Here is a 15,103-nt window from a genome sequence, read left to right on the forward strand (position 1 = left end):
GCTGAACGTGCGTGGCGGACACTTTTTGAAATGGCAAGATGCCTACTCATTGAATCAAAACTCCCTAAAAACCTCTGGACGTATGCACTTATGGCGGCAGCCTATATACGCAACAGGTGCTTTAACAAAACACTATCTAAAACTCCATATGAATCTTTCTGTGGTAAAAAAACAAATTTAAGCAGAATGCATATATTTGGTTCAACTTGCTTCGCATGTATAGAGAAAAAGAGTAAATTGAATATTAAAGCTGACAGAGGTATATTTCTTGGATACGATAAAAACAGTCCAGCCAATTTAATATTTTTTCCCGAAAAAAATAAAATAAAAAGAATCCGGTGTGTAAAATTCACAGACACGTTTAATTTTATAGACGAAAACCCGTCATATGAAGAGGATGAAATTATATTACCTTAAATAATTAGAACAAATGAAAACAATAAAAATGACGGAGACGAGAGTGTCCACGATGATGATGATGATGATGATGATAAAGTCGAAAGATATCCCAAAAGAAATAGAAGACGACCCGATTTTTTTGTGGTCGACAATATAAAAGATTATCAAATTGACAATTGCTATTCAATGGAAAATGCGCCAAAAAGCTTCAACGAAGCAATTAATTCAGAACATTGTGATGAATGGAAAATTGCCATGAAAAAAGAAATAGATGCCTTAACCGAAAATGATACCTATACGGTAGTGCCTCTCCCAAGAGATAAACATGTTATTTCTACCAGATGGGTCTTTACAAAAAAGAGTGCAGCATCAGGCGTAGAACAGTACAAAGCAAGATTTGTTGCTAAGGGGTGCTCTCAGATTTACGGTAAAGAATACTTTTCTACGTTTTCACCGACCACAAACCTAATGACAATCAGAATTTTACTGCAAGTCGCATCACAATATGACCTAAACATCCATCAATGGACGTAAAAAATGCTTATTTGAATGCCCCAATAGACTGTGAAATTTATATTACCCCTCCAGAGGGATTTATAATGAAAAATAAAAATAGTGTGTGGCGCCTTAACAAGTCATTATATGGTCTAAAGCAGAGTGCTCAGTGTTGGAACACAGTATTCCATGATTATATTATTAAACAACAATTTAGACAATGTGCTGTAGACCCCTGTTTATATACCCAACACAAAGACGATAAACTACTAATGATATTTTAATCGCATCAAATTGTGACATAATGTTAACTGATGTTAAGAACAAATTAAGTAAAAGATTCAAAATGACCGATCTTGGCAAAATATCCTGGTTTCTGGGGATAGAATTTACTCAAAGCAAAGGACTTGTTACGATGACTCAATCGAGATACATCGACAAAACACTATTAAAATTTGGAATGGGAGTGTGCAAGAAACACTCTACACCGGTCGAAAATGATATTAATAAAAATATACACACAGAATCTGAAATAATAAATGACACACAATATCGCAAAATTATAGGTAGTCTTATATATTTAATGACTGCAACCAGGCCCAACATATGCTATACAGTAACAAAACTGTCACAAAAATTATCACGACCGACAATGAAGGATTTAAACAGAGCTAAACAAGCCCTACGTTATTTAAAAGGAACTAAAGAACAGAAGTTAGTATTTAGAAAATCAAGAAATCCCCTAAAATTAGGTTTTTCGGATTCAGACTGGGCAAACGACGAAGATCGCAAGAGTGTATCTGGATATTGTTTCAGACTCTCAGAAAATGGGCCTATTATTTCATGGAAATCTAAAAAGCAACAGATTGTATCTCTCTCTATGTGTGAAGCAGAATTTATCACGATCACACACACGACCCAGGAAGCACTCTACCTTAAAAATATCCTGAAGACTATTTTAGAGCCAGAATTGATTACAAGCCCCGTAGTAATTAATTGTGATAATCAAGCCAGTATAGTCTTAGCACAGAACACGATAATCAACCAAAGATCTAAGCATATAGATATAAAATACCATTTCATAAAAAACGAGATAAAAAAGGAATCCATTATTTTGAATTACATATCATCAGAACAAAATATTGCTGATGTATTTACGAAACCGGCGACAAGGATAAGGCTACAACATTTTTTCTTCAAACTTGTTGGGGAATTCGACTTAATAATTTTTTTTTTTTTTCTTTCACTGCCCTGTATGTATATAGATTTCTATATATTAAAAATACAGACCAGCGAAGTTCCACTTATGAGAAGGCTCTTACTTTTTTGCATGAATATCAGCGGAAAACCCTAGGGATAATGCTCAGAGTATATAGATTTCTATATATCAAAAATAAATAAATAAATAAAAAAAAATAGTCCTGGACAAGACGTTAAACTGTATCCATTTTATTTGTATTAACACTTTAACCTACTAATGCGTAACTAATACTTTTGCTTAAAAAAAAAAAGAAAAAACTCTTTGTAATTTTCCTTTTTGACATTTAAACACAATTAAAAATGGCGTCTTTTTAAATGCTAAAATTCTAAGATCCAAATGATTTCTAATTTTTGTTATGTCTAAGTGAATATAAAAATATATATTTATTTTTGAGCAGAACAAACACAAGGGACTTCCTCATTATAAAAAATAGGGAGGATGTTGTAATATTTTGGACTTATAATGGGGTATGATCCCACACAGTCGGACGATTCTATTTATAAACGATGCTGCTAAGAACTGACGAATCAAATTAATTCCCCTTCTGCTACCAACCAATCAGAAACCAGAATTGCTTCATAAATATTAAACCTTTTCTGGAGCAATTTCACATGTTCTTTTCCCAGGTTTCGAAACGGTAAGAATATTTTGTTCTGTGGAACTGTCTACTACAAACAAGTCACCTCCCAGGACTTGTGTGTAACAGCGAACCATCTGAAACTGTTCTGAAACTCAAAATGGCTTACACTTCTAGAGAATGGTCTGAAGATAGTGGTTTCAATCCTTCCCAAAGTCGGCCAGGGGCTTATTTTACTACTTAAAACGTGGTGAGACAACAACTATGGATGGCAGTAATTGCTGAGAAGTTAGGAGATTCAGAGTTCCTATCCCATCGCAGTTACCCCCTGAAAAAGGTCAGAGGAATAGTTGGCCGAAATGTCATGAAACAACAACTGAAAGAGATGAGGATAAAAGTCCACAATAAATAAATTAATAAATAATACTCATCTCAATAATGAATTCCAATTGAATAATATATAAGCAATTTATGTTTGCCTGATCATAATATATGCTTAAATATATTTTGATTTGCCCAGATTTTGCATGTGTTATTATAGAATCGGGATTTCAAAAGTAAAAAAAAAATGTATTTGTGTGTCATCAACGAGAACTGAAACTGGAAGCAAAACCATAGAATTCCAAGCTGGTGATGTACCACTGTATTACCATGACACACATATGAACTGATTAAAAATAAACTAAGATGAATGTACAAAATGTATGACGATTTTTTCAATTTTGGCCCCATTTAGATTCCTTAAAAACTATTTTAACCTGCTAAAGACCCATAAAAGAACAAGCCATAAAAAATCCAATCATTCGAGGCTCCTAGTAGGTAACCCAAACCAAAATTTTATTTTCATTATATCTAAAAAAAAAATAATGTGGTCATATAGATTTTTGTAAACCATAAACAAAAGTACCAAATTTATTTTGGTGGCTCAATTAGTCATCAAGTTATGATCATTCAAAGTTTGTCAGAAAGTTGAAAATTTGCTATCATGGTCCAGAAGCCAAATTTCATAGTATATAACTAAAAATGTAAGCTACTAACAAGTGAAAAATCCTTATAAATGTAATGTCATCTTGTGTGTAAATGAAAATTAATACTAATGAAAGCAATAATTATTAGATTATTATATTTTGCCTAAACACTAGGCAAAATCCCACTACCAATGGGGAAAAAGTGCAAATATGACACAAAAATGCAACTTTGACTGTTCATATTAATTTCATTTCAATAGCTAATGTATTGAATCTTCTTAGTATGATTCATAACACATTAGAGATAAAGATATTTTTTTCTTTTAATTATAAATTGATAAAATCAATTAATGGTTTTCAAATGGCGCTCGCCCAGTTTAGATTATTATGAATATGTCATTTTCATTTTTTAATCATGTTTCATTTTCTGTTTTTAATAATAAAAATATATATACGTTTCATGAAAAACATTCCCATTTCCATTAATTAAATTGAAACATCTACAATTAAATAATTACGGATATATGTTCTCTTTCACTTTCTTTACTTACTTTTTTTCATAGTTCTTTCCGGAAGTAATAAATATCTAGTTTAATTTTTTTTGTTATTTATTTCCAACTTCAGTCATAGTTTAAAATACTGATTTCTCCCTCAGATTTTAACGACAAGTGCATCGGAAAAAAAAATGGCGTCTCCATTTTCGGCGATAAACTGTAGAAGTAGAATTATTAAATAAACAAACAAAAAAAAATAAGATTTTCACAGTGAAATTAATTTTTTCATTTATGCCCCATGTGCACATAACTTAATTATATTTTCAGTTATTTTTTTAAGTAATGTACAGTGTAATTAAAAAATAATTTGACAAAATCTTCAAATTTATCAAAAACGCCCGATAGAACATAAACAAAAAAAATGCACATTTTTACATGAAATTATTTTTTTTTATTTACACCTGACTTGTTGCAGGTAACTTAAAACTTAGTTATATTTTGTTAATTTTTTTTTATTTTTATTATTAAAAATATTTTTTGGTTTAAAATGAATCCCAGTTAATTTTTAAAAGATAATTTAACAATGCTGACGTTTATCCAACCGAAAAAAGATAAAGCAAAGAACATATGAAAATTTGAAAAAAGATATAGAAAATAAACAACTGACATTATTTTTTTAGATTGTAAATTTTCATTTCTTTTATTGACGCGCATGTCGCACTAAAAATATTATTTTAAAAAATAACTTTCTATAAACAAAAACAAACTCACTCAAGAACTTTGATTGAAAACTGTGAAAAAAAGTTGTTTAAGTTTTGGTTGGATCGTGGGGCTCTCGTTCATGCTGACAGTTGATTTTTGTGATGATACTTTGTATGTACTTCAGTTACTTGGGATTAAGTTGTAAATTTCCATGTGTAGGTACAGTCACTTTTATTAGTGGCGCTCCTTGATTTATGGGCATAGTAATATGACACCAACAGATTATTTCTTTACAAAACGGTGCGATTTTCAGAATTTTTTCAATTGAATTTCTTTCATATTTTTTCACTGAAGTTTTCAAGTTGGATTTTTTTTGTGAAAAACAACTTTAACCCCTTTTTTTAAGCTCACCATATTGATAAGTGACTCTTTTTTCTTTAAAATGGTACTATTTTTTTATACCTAGAGACTCACAATATCGCACGCACCAAATTTGAAAAACACCATTTTTTTTGTGTAAAAAAATAAAGTCATGTTCACTAAAATTAGTGACATAACTTGAAGTAACCTGGAAAAAAAAAACTATTAAATACACAAGAAAAAGAATTTTATATCTATAAACCAAAAAGATTAAATTTTATTTAAATCAAAACTTTATCAAAATAACCCAAAAAATAAATGAGATATCGCAAAAGTTAAGGGAAATTTAACTTTATTTACCAGTTTTCGCATCCTAAACTAGGCTAGTTTTGGATACCTACTCCTAGTGTCACTCTACGACTTTTAGTTTGGGAAGAGATAGAGTTTGAACATATGGAAGCAGACAGAGATAATGAGTTTTATAAATCAGAGTTATATAGCAAACAGTCTTGTCTAAAAATTGAACACAAGTTTTATCCAAAAAAGATTTTAATAATCTGATTTCACATGTTGCTTGGGTAGTCCTCAGGAAATATCAATTTTAAGAGGGATCTTTTGCATGTTGAATTGTCATTGGAAACTCTCACATTCCTTTTCATTCCAACTAAAATTTGAACATGCCGCCTGCCCCACTTTTTTTTTATTTTTTAAAACAGCAAAAAAATAGTATCCAAAAATGGATTCAAAGATTTTTTTTTTTTTTTTTTTTCTTTTTTTAGAAAACATTAATTTTTTGCGAGAGAGTCAAATTTATGGTCTGGAAATGACCCTAGCATTCCTGGTAATCACTTAGAGTTATTATTATACAGCATAATCACGTTGACACACCGGTTCCCGTCAGATCACCGAAGTTAAGCAACGTTGAGCCTGGTCATTACTAAAATGGGTGATCAATTTGGAAATTCCAGGTGCTGTATGTAGGAGGATATAGACACCTCCCTGCAAAAAATTGCAAAAACCTAACGGGGATATACATGCGACTGGGGATCACTTGTGAATTTCATACTCCCATGAAACTTCCTCCTTCAGAGGAAGCCAGTTAAACCCTGAATAGGGTTGGTGCTGACTGCTATATATATATTAGCAAGATTTTGTCTTCAATATCATTAACCATAATTATTCGTCATATTACAAGGCAGTGCTTAAACTGGAGGTGAATCAAAATAAAAAAAATTCTTTAAATTCAAGATCATTTATCTTTTTATATAAATCAAAACTATATTTAATATTTTGAAAAATAAAATTATTTTTCACATTGTTAATAGTCTATGTAAAGAGTATTTCATTTTCTATTGTTTTTTTTTTTTATGATAATCACCAATCAGTGCTCCTACAAGACCTTTGCATGAAAAGGCTGTTCATGTATAAAATTTTGATTTTTATACAAATATTTACAATCTTATAATTTAGTTTTAAAATCTAGTAAACAAAAGAAATTCATTTAATTTTTTTATGAATACTCTTTCATGGGTCACAGTCTTCTACCTTAACAAAAACATTTTTGTTAATTAATATTAACTTGTTTGATGAAAAAATATTTAAGAGATACTCACATTTTTTGATGAAATCGTTAACATATTTATTCTTCATTAAATTTTGGGTTTGACATTCTGTGAACAAAACTAACAAGCAATCCAAGAGACCCTGGTTATGGATAAGGGTCTGGCTGATGTTGGAATCTGTAGTATTTCCATTCAACAGACGATCCAAATGATGAATTCGACTTGTGATCGAATCCATATTAGGACCGTCCATTTTGGCAGATCTAAGGAGAAAGAAAAACTGAATAAAGAAACATTCATTTTTTATTTCTTTTATAATAATTCAAAACTTTCAGTCCCTTTTTAAAAAAATTGTTTAGCTTCAACACAAAGATAATGTCTATTTTAATTATGATGGGACTGATCAATATTTAATAAATAAAAAATCAGATTATTTTTGTTGATATTGAAAATTGGAAGAAAATAACATTTTCAACAAATCTTTTATTTTAGAAAATGTAAAAATAAAATTTTGAAAAAAAAAATAAATAAAAAAATATAAAATTTTGAAAAAAAAAATAAAAAATATAAAATTTTGAAAATTTTCTATAATGATGGGAAGAGTCAGTAATCTAACAAGACAAACCATAGTGTCCTTGGTGTTACTAATATTTGTTTTATGAAAATATCAACTTTGGGCCATTTTAGAAAAATCAGTTTTCTACATTTACAAACTAATTTGAATAAAAAGACAATTGGAATAACAGACAGGAGCAAAATGCAAATACTTTTGGATTAATAGTAACACCAAGGATCAAAAATTCATAGAAATACAATTTCCAAGTTCATTTGGAAAATGTAAGAGTGATTTTGATACGATTCGAAAATCACAATTAATGAAACACAAAATAATGAAAAGTCAGAGCATATTCTCATAAATGAAAAGAATATATGATATTAAAAATATATTAATATATTAAAACATAATATATTAATAAAAACACTAAAAAAAATGTTAAATAATAATACATACTTTGATTCGATTGAATGAAACCAAACAAAATCTGTGTGAAAAAGGTGTCTTAAATCAAAGAGAGGAAGAGACTTTATGTGTTAAGTCTATAAATTTGTTGTAAGAGAGGAGTTCAGATTTCCATCAATTTGGAGTTGAAATTTTCATGTGTCCACCTCGAAATATATATCTTTTTGGAGAGAAGGCCGGATTAAAATATCTGCACATTTATAAGGAAGGAAGGAAGGAAGGAAGGAAGGATTAAAAAGAGAAAGAAAAAATAAACAGATGAGGGCAAGGGTTTTTATTTTTTAATCAAAGATCAGGGATTGCTTTGAATTTGGCTTTTGAATAGATTTGGGACCATCCCAACAATTCTATAGAAGATTTCTATTTTTAGTCAAACTAGACATTCTGGTGTCATCAGCATGCACCATAAAACTTATTTTGGCTAAAGTATAACAATCCAATCTCAATCAGACCAAAATGCTTTTGGTAAGGAGAAAACGAATAACTGACTCACATACAGTGACAAGAAACATAAGTTCTTTCTGATTAATATAGGGGGGGGGCACAAATGAAGGACAGTTGAATATGCAGACAAAACATATAAGTATTTATTTTAAATTATGCTTTTGCTATTGCCATCTGTTCATAAAAAGAAGTAGAATTAAAAGACAACGGCAACCACTCACTTCTGACAATGAAACAGATGTTCCCATTTTCTTAAAGACTTCTTTTTTGTTTTTCTCTGCTTCAAAAATTGTTTTTCAATAAAAGCGTTTAGAGAAGCAGAACAAATCTAATGAAGAGAAACAATTTCTTTCAAAAACAAAAAAACTTAACCGAGTTCTTCAGAAAAAAAATTGCACCATCCACACCCTCCTAACCTGATTTCCAACAGTTTATGTAACCATCTCCCAGCATATAAATACAAATTATTTACTTGAAAATTAGTTATATTCAAAAGCATACAAAATAATTTACATTATCAATAACTATTTAATCAATTATGGGAAAGGATATTTGAAAGTTAATTTCCTTTAGATATGTTGTAGGGGTTTCGTTTGGGAGGCAAGTATAAATGAGTACAGAAGGTTTTCTTTCCTTTTGTGTTAACATTTGTGTTTTAACGTACAAAATTGCATGCAGTTTTTGTGATAGGACATTTTGCTTGCCTAGTTGTTTGCATATTGAATGTTTAAGATGGTAAAGGAAAGGGAATATGAGTATTAGCTAGGTATGGGCAAAATGAATGCCAATGCTCAAAATGTATAAACATTTTAACCCCTCCCTTTACTTAAAAATTCATCAAAAATCAGGAAGTTAACCAATTTTAATGAAATTTTCAGTATTTATCAAATAATGATCGCGGAATATAATGAACCAATTATTTTTATTTAAATCTTAGTGGAAATTTATTATTTTGTTTAAATAAAAAATACCTTTACTAAAGTTATGGTTTTCAATAGGAAATAAAAAACGCAAGAATTTATTTTTACTTTTTTTCTATAAATAAAGCATTGTAATTTGTAACAATGAAAAAAATAAAATAATTTTTACAGGAACATTACGAAAAAAGACCCTAAAGTCAATACTAGTGAATTCGATATAACTTGAAGAAAAATGAATTTCTCGAACTACCAATATTATCATTGAATTAAGCATTGTTTATTTAATATTTTCACCCAAAAAAATTATAATAGCAAAAATATTTCTACTTTTTTTTAAATTACAGATTTCGCATAATTTTTATATGTAAGATTTTAATAATTTCCTTGCACGCAAGAATGTGAAACTATCGGCGTAACATAATTTTTATATAATCTTGAACAATAATTAAAAAAAAAATTAATTTCAAAACAGGAACATAAAAATAATTAAATTAAAAAATGATAAAAATTGATACAAACGTTCAGAATAGGAATGTACGGATGCACGTCTGGGGAAAAAAAAGAAATCTGACACCCCTACTTCCTTTTACTATCATGACTTCATTTTGAAATAGCGTTTCGATTGGCTATAATTTTGGGCTTTTGTATAATCGTGTTTACAAACCTTTATTTGTTGCGTCTTTGGCGAACCGTTGACTTACTTGCTTTTCGAAGGCTAATTAAGTTATTTTTGCACAAAGGTGTTTTTTTTTATTTATTTAATTCAATATCTTAGGACTTTACTAATTATCTTTGAAATAATATTTATCTTTTAAAGGATTTTTACAATGAATTTAACTTCAAAATTCAGCTGAATTCGTTAGCTTGCCATGAAAACATTTTTCATAACTTTTTTTTTTTTTTCACGTGTACAATATTTTTTCCTTTAGGAAATTAACTTTAGGCTTTAATCTTCCAAATACAATCAAAAAGTAGTCGGAAACCTACAAAAAAATTATGATGAATCGGCTTTCAAAACTATGTCCCTCTATATTTAGCTGCCCATTTTTGCTCATACCTAGTATTAGCAATGTAAGAGAAGGATAAAGGATAATGTACATAAATTTCAAATAAAAATATTAAAATGGCAGCTGGAGCAGCAGCAATAAGAATGACGTAAATATAGAAAAGTAAACAAAGCATTTTCATACCAAACAAGGATCTGTCCTTGTTCTGACAAAATAGGTTACTAAACCCCTCTTTGTTGGAGGGAGGTATGGTTTACCCCAGTTCTAGAAGGTGAATTACCTCTTATTTTTGATAGAGGAAGACTTATCAAAAATTGCCCGAGACAGCCCTACTGGGGAATGACAACAGGATTTTTTATGGTTATTTTTGCACCAGCCAGAATGTCTTCTCAAAGAAACAAACTTTCTCATCTTCCAGCCATGTGCCACATTTTGTTGCAGTGAGAAGTAGCAAGTAAATAAAGATTATACAACGTAGATACTAATGTACAAAGAAATAAAGATTATACAACGTAGATAATAATGTACAAAGAAATAAAGATTATACAACGTAGATACTAATGTACAAAGAAATAAAGATTATACAACGTATATACTAATGTACAAAGAAATAAAGATAATACAACGTAGATACTAATGTACAAAGAAATAAAGATTATACAACGTAGATACTAATGTACAAAGAAATAAAGATTATACAACGTATATACTAATGTACAAAGAAATAAAGATTATACAACGTATATACTAATGTACAAAGAAATAAAGATTATACAACGTAGATACTAATGTACAAAGAAATAAAGATTATACAACGTAGATACTAATGTACAAAGAAATAAAGATTATACAACCTATATACTAATGTACAAAGAAATAAAGATAATACAACGTAGATACTAATGTACAAAGAAATAAAGATTATACAACGTAGATACTAATGTACAAAGAAATAAAGATTATACAACGTAGATACTAATGTACAAAGAAATAAAGATTATACAACGTAGATACTAATGTACAAAGAAATAAAGATTATACAACGTAGATACTAATGTACAAAGAAATAAAGATTATACAACGTAGATACTAATGTACAAAGAAATAAAGATAATACAACGTAGATACTAATGTACAAAGAAATAAAGATTATACAACGTAGATACTAATGTACAAAGAAATAAAGATTATACAACGTATATACTAATGTACAAAGAAATAAAGATAATACAACGTAGATACTAATGTACAAAGAAATAAAGATTATACAACGTAGATACTAATGTACAAAGAAATAAAGATTATACAACGTATATACTAATGTACAAAGAAATAAAGATTATACAACGTAGATACTAATGTACAAAGAAATAAAGATTATACAACGTATATACTAATGTACAAAGAAATAAAGATTATACAACGTATATACTAATGTACAAAGAAATAAAGATTATACAACGTAGATACTAATGTACAAAGAAATAAAGATTATACAACGTAGATACTAATGTACAAAGAAATAAAGATTATACAACGTAGATACTAATGTACAAAGAAATAAAGATTATACAACGTAGATACTAATGTACAAAGAAATAAAGATAATACAACGTAGACACTAATGTACAAAGAAATAAAGATTATACAACGTAGACACTAATGTACAAAGAAATAAAGATTATACAACGTAGACACTAATGTACAAGTAAATAAAGATTATACAACGTATATACTAATGTACAAAGAAATAAAGATTATACAACGTAGATACTAATGTACAAAGAAATAAAGATTATACAACGTAGATACTAATGTACAAAGAAATAAAGATAATACAACGTAGATACTAATGTACAAAGAAATAAAGATTATACAACGTAGATACTAATGTACAAAGAAATAAAGATTATACAACGTATATACTAATGTACAAAGAAATAAAGATAATACAACGTAGATACTAATGTACAAAGAAATAAAGATTATACAACGTAGATACTAATGTACAAAGAAATAAAGATTATACAACGTAGATACTAATGTACAAAGAAATAAAGATTATACAACGTATATACTAATGTACAAAGAAATAAAGATTATACAACGTATATACTAATGTACAAAGAAATAAAGATAATACAACGTAGATACTAATGTACAAAGAAATAAAGATTATACAACGTAGATACTAATGTACAAAGAAATAAAGATTATACAACGTAGACACTAATGTACAAAGAAATAAAGATTATACAACGTAGATACTAATGTACAAAGAAATAAAGATTATACAACGTAGATACTAATGTACAAAGAAATAAAGATAATACAACGTAGACACTAATGTACAAAGAAATAAAGATTATACAACGTAGATACTAATGTACAAAGAAATAAAGATTATACAACGTAGACACTAATGTACAAAGAAATAAAGATTATACAACGTATATACTAATGTACAAAGAAATAAAGATTATACAACGTAGATACTAATGTACAAAGAAATAAAGATTATACAACGTAGATACTAATGTACAAAGAAATAAAGATTATACAACGTAGATACTAATGTACAAAGAAATAAAGATAATACAACGTAGACACTAATGTACAAAGAAATAAAGATTATACAACGTAGACACTAATGTACAAAGAAATAAAGATTATACAACGTAGACACTAATGTACAAAGAAATAAAGATTATACAACGTATATACTAATGTACAAAGAAATAAAGATTATACAACGTAGATACTAATGTACAAAGAAATAAAGATTATACAACGTAGACACTAATGTACAAAGAAATAAAGATTATACAACGTAGACACTAATGTACAAAGAAATAAAGATTATACAACGTATATACTAATGTACAAAGAAATAAAGATTATACAACGTATATACTAATGTACAAAGAAATAAAGATTATACAACGTATATACTAATGTGCAAAGAAATAAAGATTATACAACGTAGATACTAATGTACAAAGAAATAAAGATTATACAACGTATATACTAATGTACAAAGAAATAAAGATAATACAACGTAGATACTAATGTACAAAGAAATAAAGATAATACAACGTATATACTAATGTACAAAGAAATAAAGATTATACAACGTAGATACTAATGTACAAAGAAATAAAGATTATACAACGTAGATACTAATGTACAAAGAAATAAAGATAATACAACGTATATACTAATGTACAAAGAAATAAAGATAATACAACGTAGATACTAATGTACAAAGAAATAAAGATTATACAACGTAGATACTAATGTACAAAGAAATAAAGATAATACAACGTAGATACTAATGTACAAAGAAATAAAGATTATACAACGTAGATACTAATGTACAAAGAAATAAAGATTATACAACGTAGATACTAATGTACAAAGAAATAAAGATTATACAACGTAGATACTAATGTACAAAGAAATAAAGATTATACAACGTATATACTAATGTACAAAGAAATAAAGATAATACAACGTAGATACTAATGTACAAAGAAATAAAGATTATACAACGTATATACTAATGTACAAAGAAATAAAGATAATACAACGTAGATACTAATGTACAAAGAAATAAAGATAATACAACGTAGATACTAATGTACAAAGAAATAAAGATAATACAACGTATATACTAATGTACAAAGAAATAAAGATTATACAACGTAGATACTAATGTACAAAGAAATAAAGATTATACAACGTAGACACTAATGTACAAAGAAATAAAGATTATACAACGTATATACTAATGTACAAAGAAATAAAGATTATACAACGTATATACTAATGTACAAAGAAATAAAGATTATACAACGTATATACTAATGTACAAAGAAATAAAGATTATACAACGTAGATACTAATGTACAAAGAAATAAAGATTATACAACGTAGATACTAATGTACAAAGAAATAAAGATTATACAACGTATATACTAATGTACAAAGAAATAAAGATTATACAACGTAGATACTAATGTACAAAGAAATAAAGATTATACAACGTAGATACTAATGTACAAGCTTCAGGATCAACTTTAGAAATGGTGATTGTCGCTTGCCAGAAAGTCAGCTCTAAACATCATAAGGGCAAGCACACTCATTTAAAATGAGTCAGTTCTCCAAATTAATATTTTCTCTAAGAAAATTTACCCAACCAAATTTAAAAGAAAGATAATTTTTAGAGATATATCAGATTAAGTTTGAATTCTGCGTAATTTTTAAATCACACAGAATTAAATATTTACAATAATAAAAAAATAAATTGTATTTTCTAAGAATTACAATTTCATACTTGTCACTTTTGCAATATTCTGAAATTTCATATTGGATTTTTCAAATGTGACCAGTTTTTATTCAACATTTTGCGTATACATGTCAACTTGCAATAACTAACTTATTTTATGTTTTTTTTTTATTTTACAAAAATATGATAAATAATAAGTTGTTTTTAATGAAGATGGCAGATGGACATGCTGACCCTGCACAAGTATAAAATATGACGCGTGCCTAAAATTTAACCAAACTGGTGGATGAAATTATTTAAACTCTGAAAAAACTTTCCTTTTCTCAAGTCTATTACACTTTCCCATCATCCTCCGACACACTTCTATACTTTGCATCCACACTTCCATACATTGCAAGAAGGATTCTTTTGGGATGCCTCCCCTCAGCTTTATCACTATCTTCTTGATAGCCTCCAAAACAAATCTTGAGCTTGAAGAACCACATACCACCTGCAGTAAAATTTATTGAATAGGGGTTTGTGGTATTTTTACACAACCATATCAACAGAAATGTTTCCAATTGTGATTTACAGAAACAATTAGAAATGCCTGAGCCATCGTCAAA

At 28.2% G+C, this 15,103-nt stretch overlaps 1 protein-coding gene and 1 pseudogene across 4 annotated transcripts in view; one reads left to right on the forward strand and one right to left on the reverse strand.

Moving 5' to 3' along the window:
* LOC145249633 (citron Rho-interacting kinase-like) overlaps nucleotides 1–15,103 on the reverse strand; it is a 384,140-nt gene that overhangs the window by 336,709 nt on the left and 32,328 nt on the right. For all 4 annotated transcript variants that reach the window (XM_080111385.1, XM_080111382.1, XM_080111384.1 and 1 more), the window contains exon 2: nucleotides 6,870–7,081. In XM_080111385.1, the coding sequence (XP_079967511.1) occupies nucleotides 6,870–7,071 (202 nt within the window). In that variant the 5' untranslated portion in view covers nucleotides 7,072–7,081. The remainder of the gene's footprint in view (nucleotides 1–6,869; nucleotides 7,082–15,103) is intronic.
* Nucleotides 6,118–6,236, forward strand: LOC145249922 (5S ribosomal RNA; annotated as a pseudogene).

Source organism: Euprymna scolopes, chromosome 28 (assembly GCF_053919585.1).
Source record: "Euprymna scolopes isolate OS-2025 chromosome 28, ASM5391958v1, whole genome shotgun sequence".
Classification (NCBI taxonomy): domain Eukaryota; kingdom Metazoa; phylum Mollusca; class Cephalopoda; order Sepiida; family Sepiolidae; genus Euprymna; species Euprymna scolopes.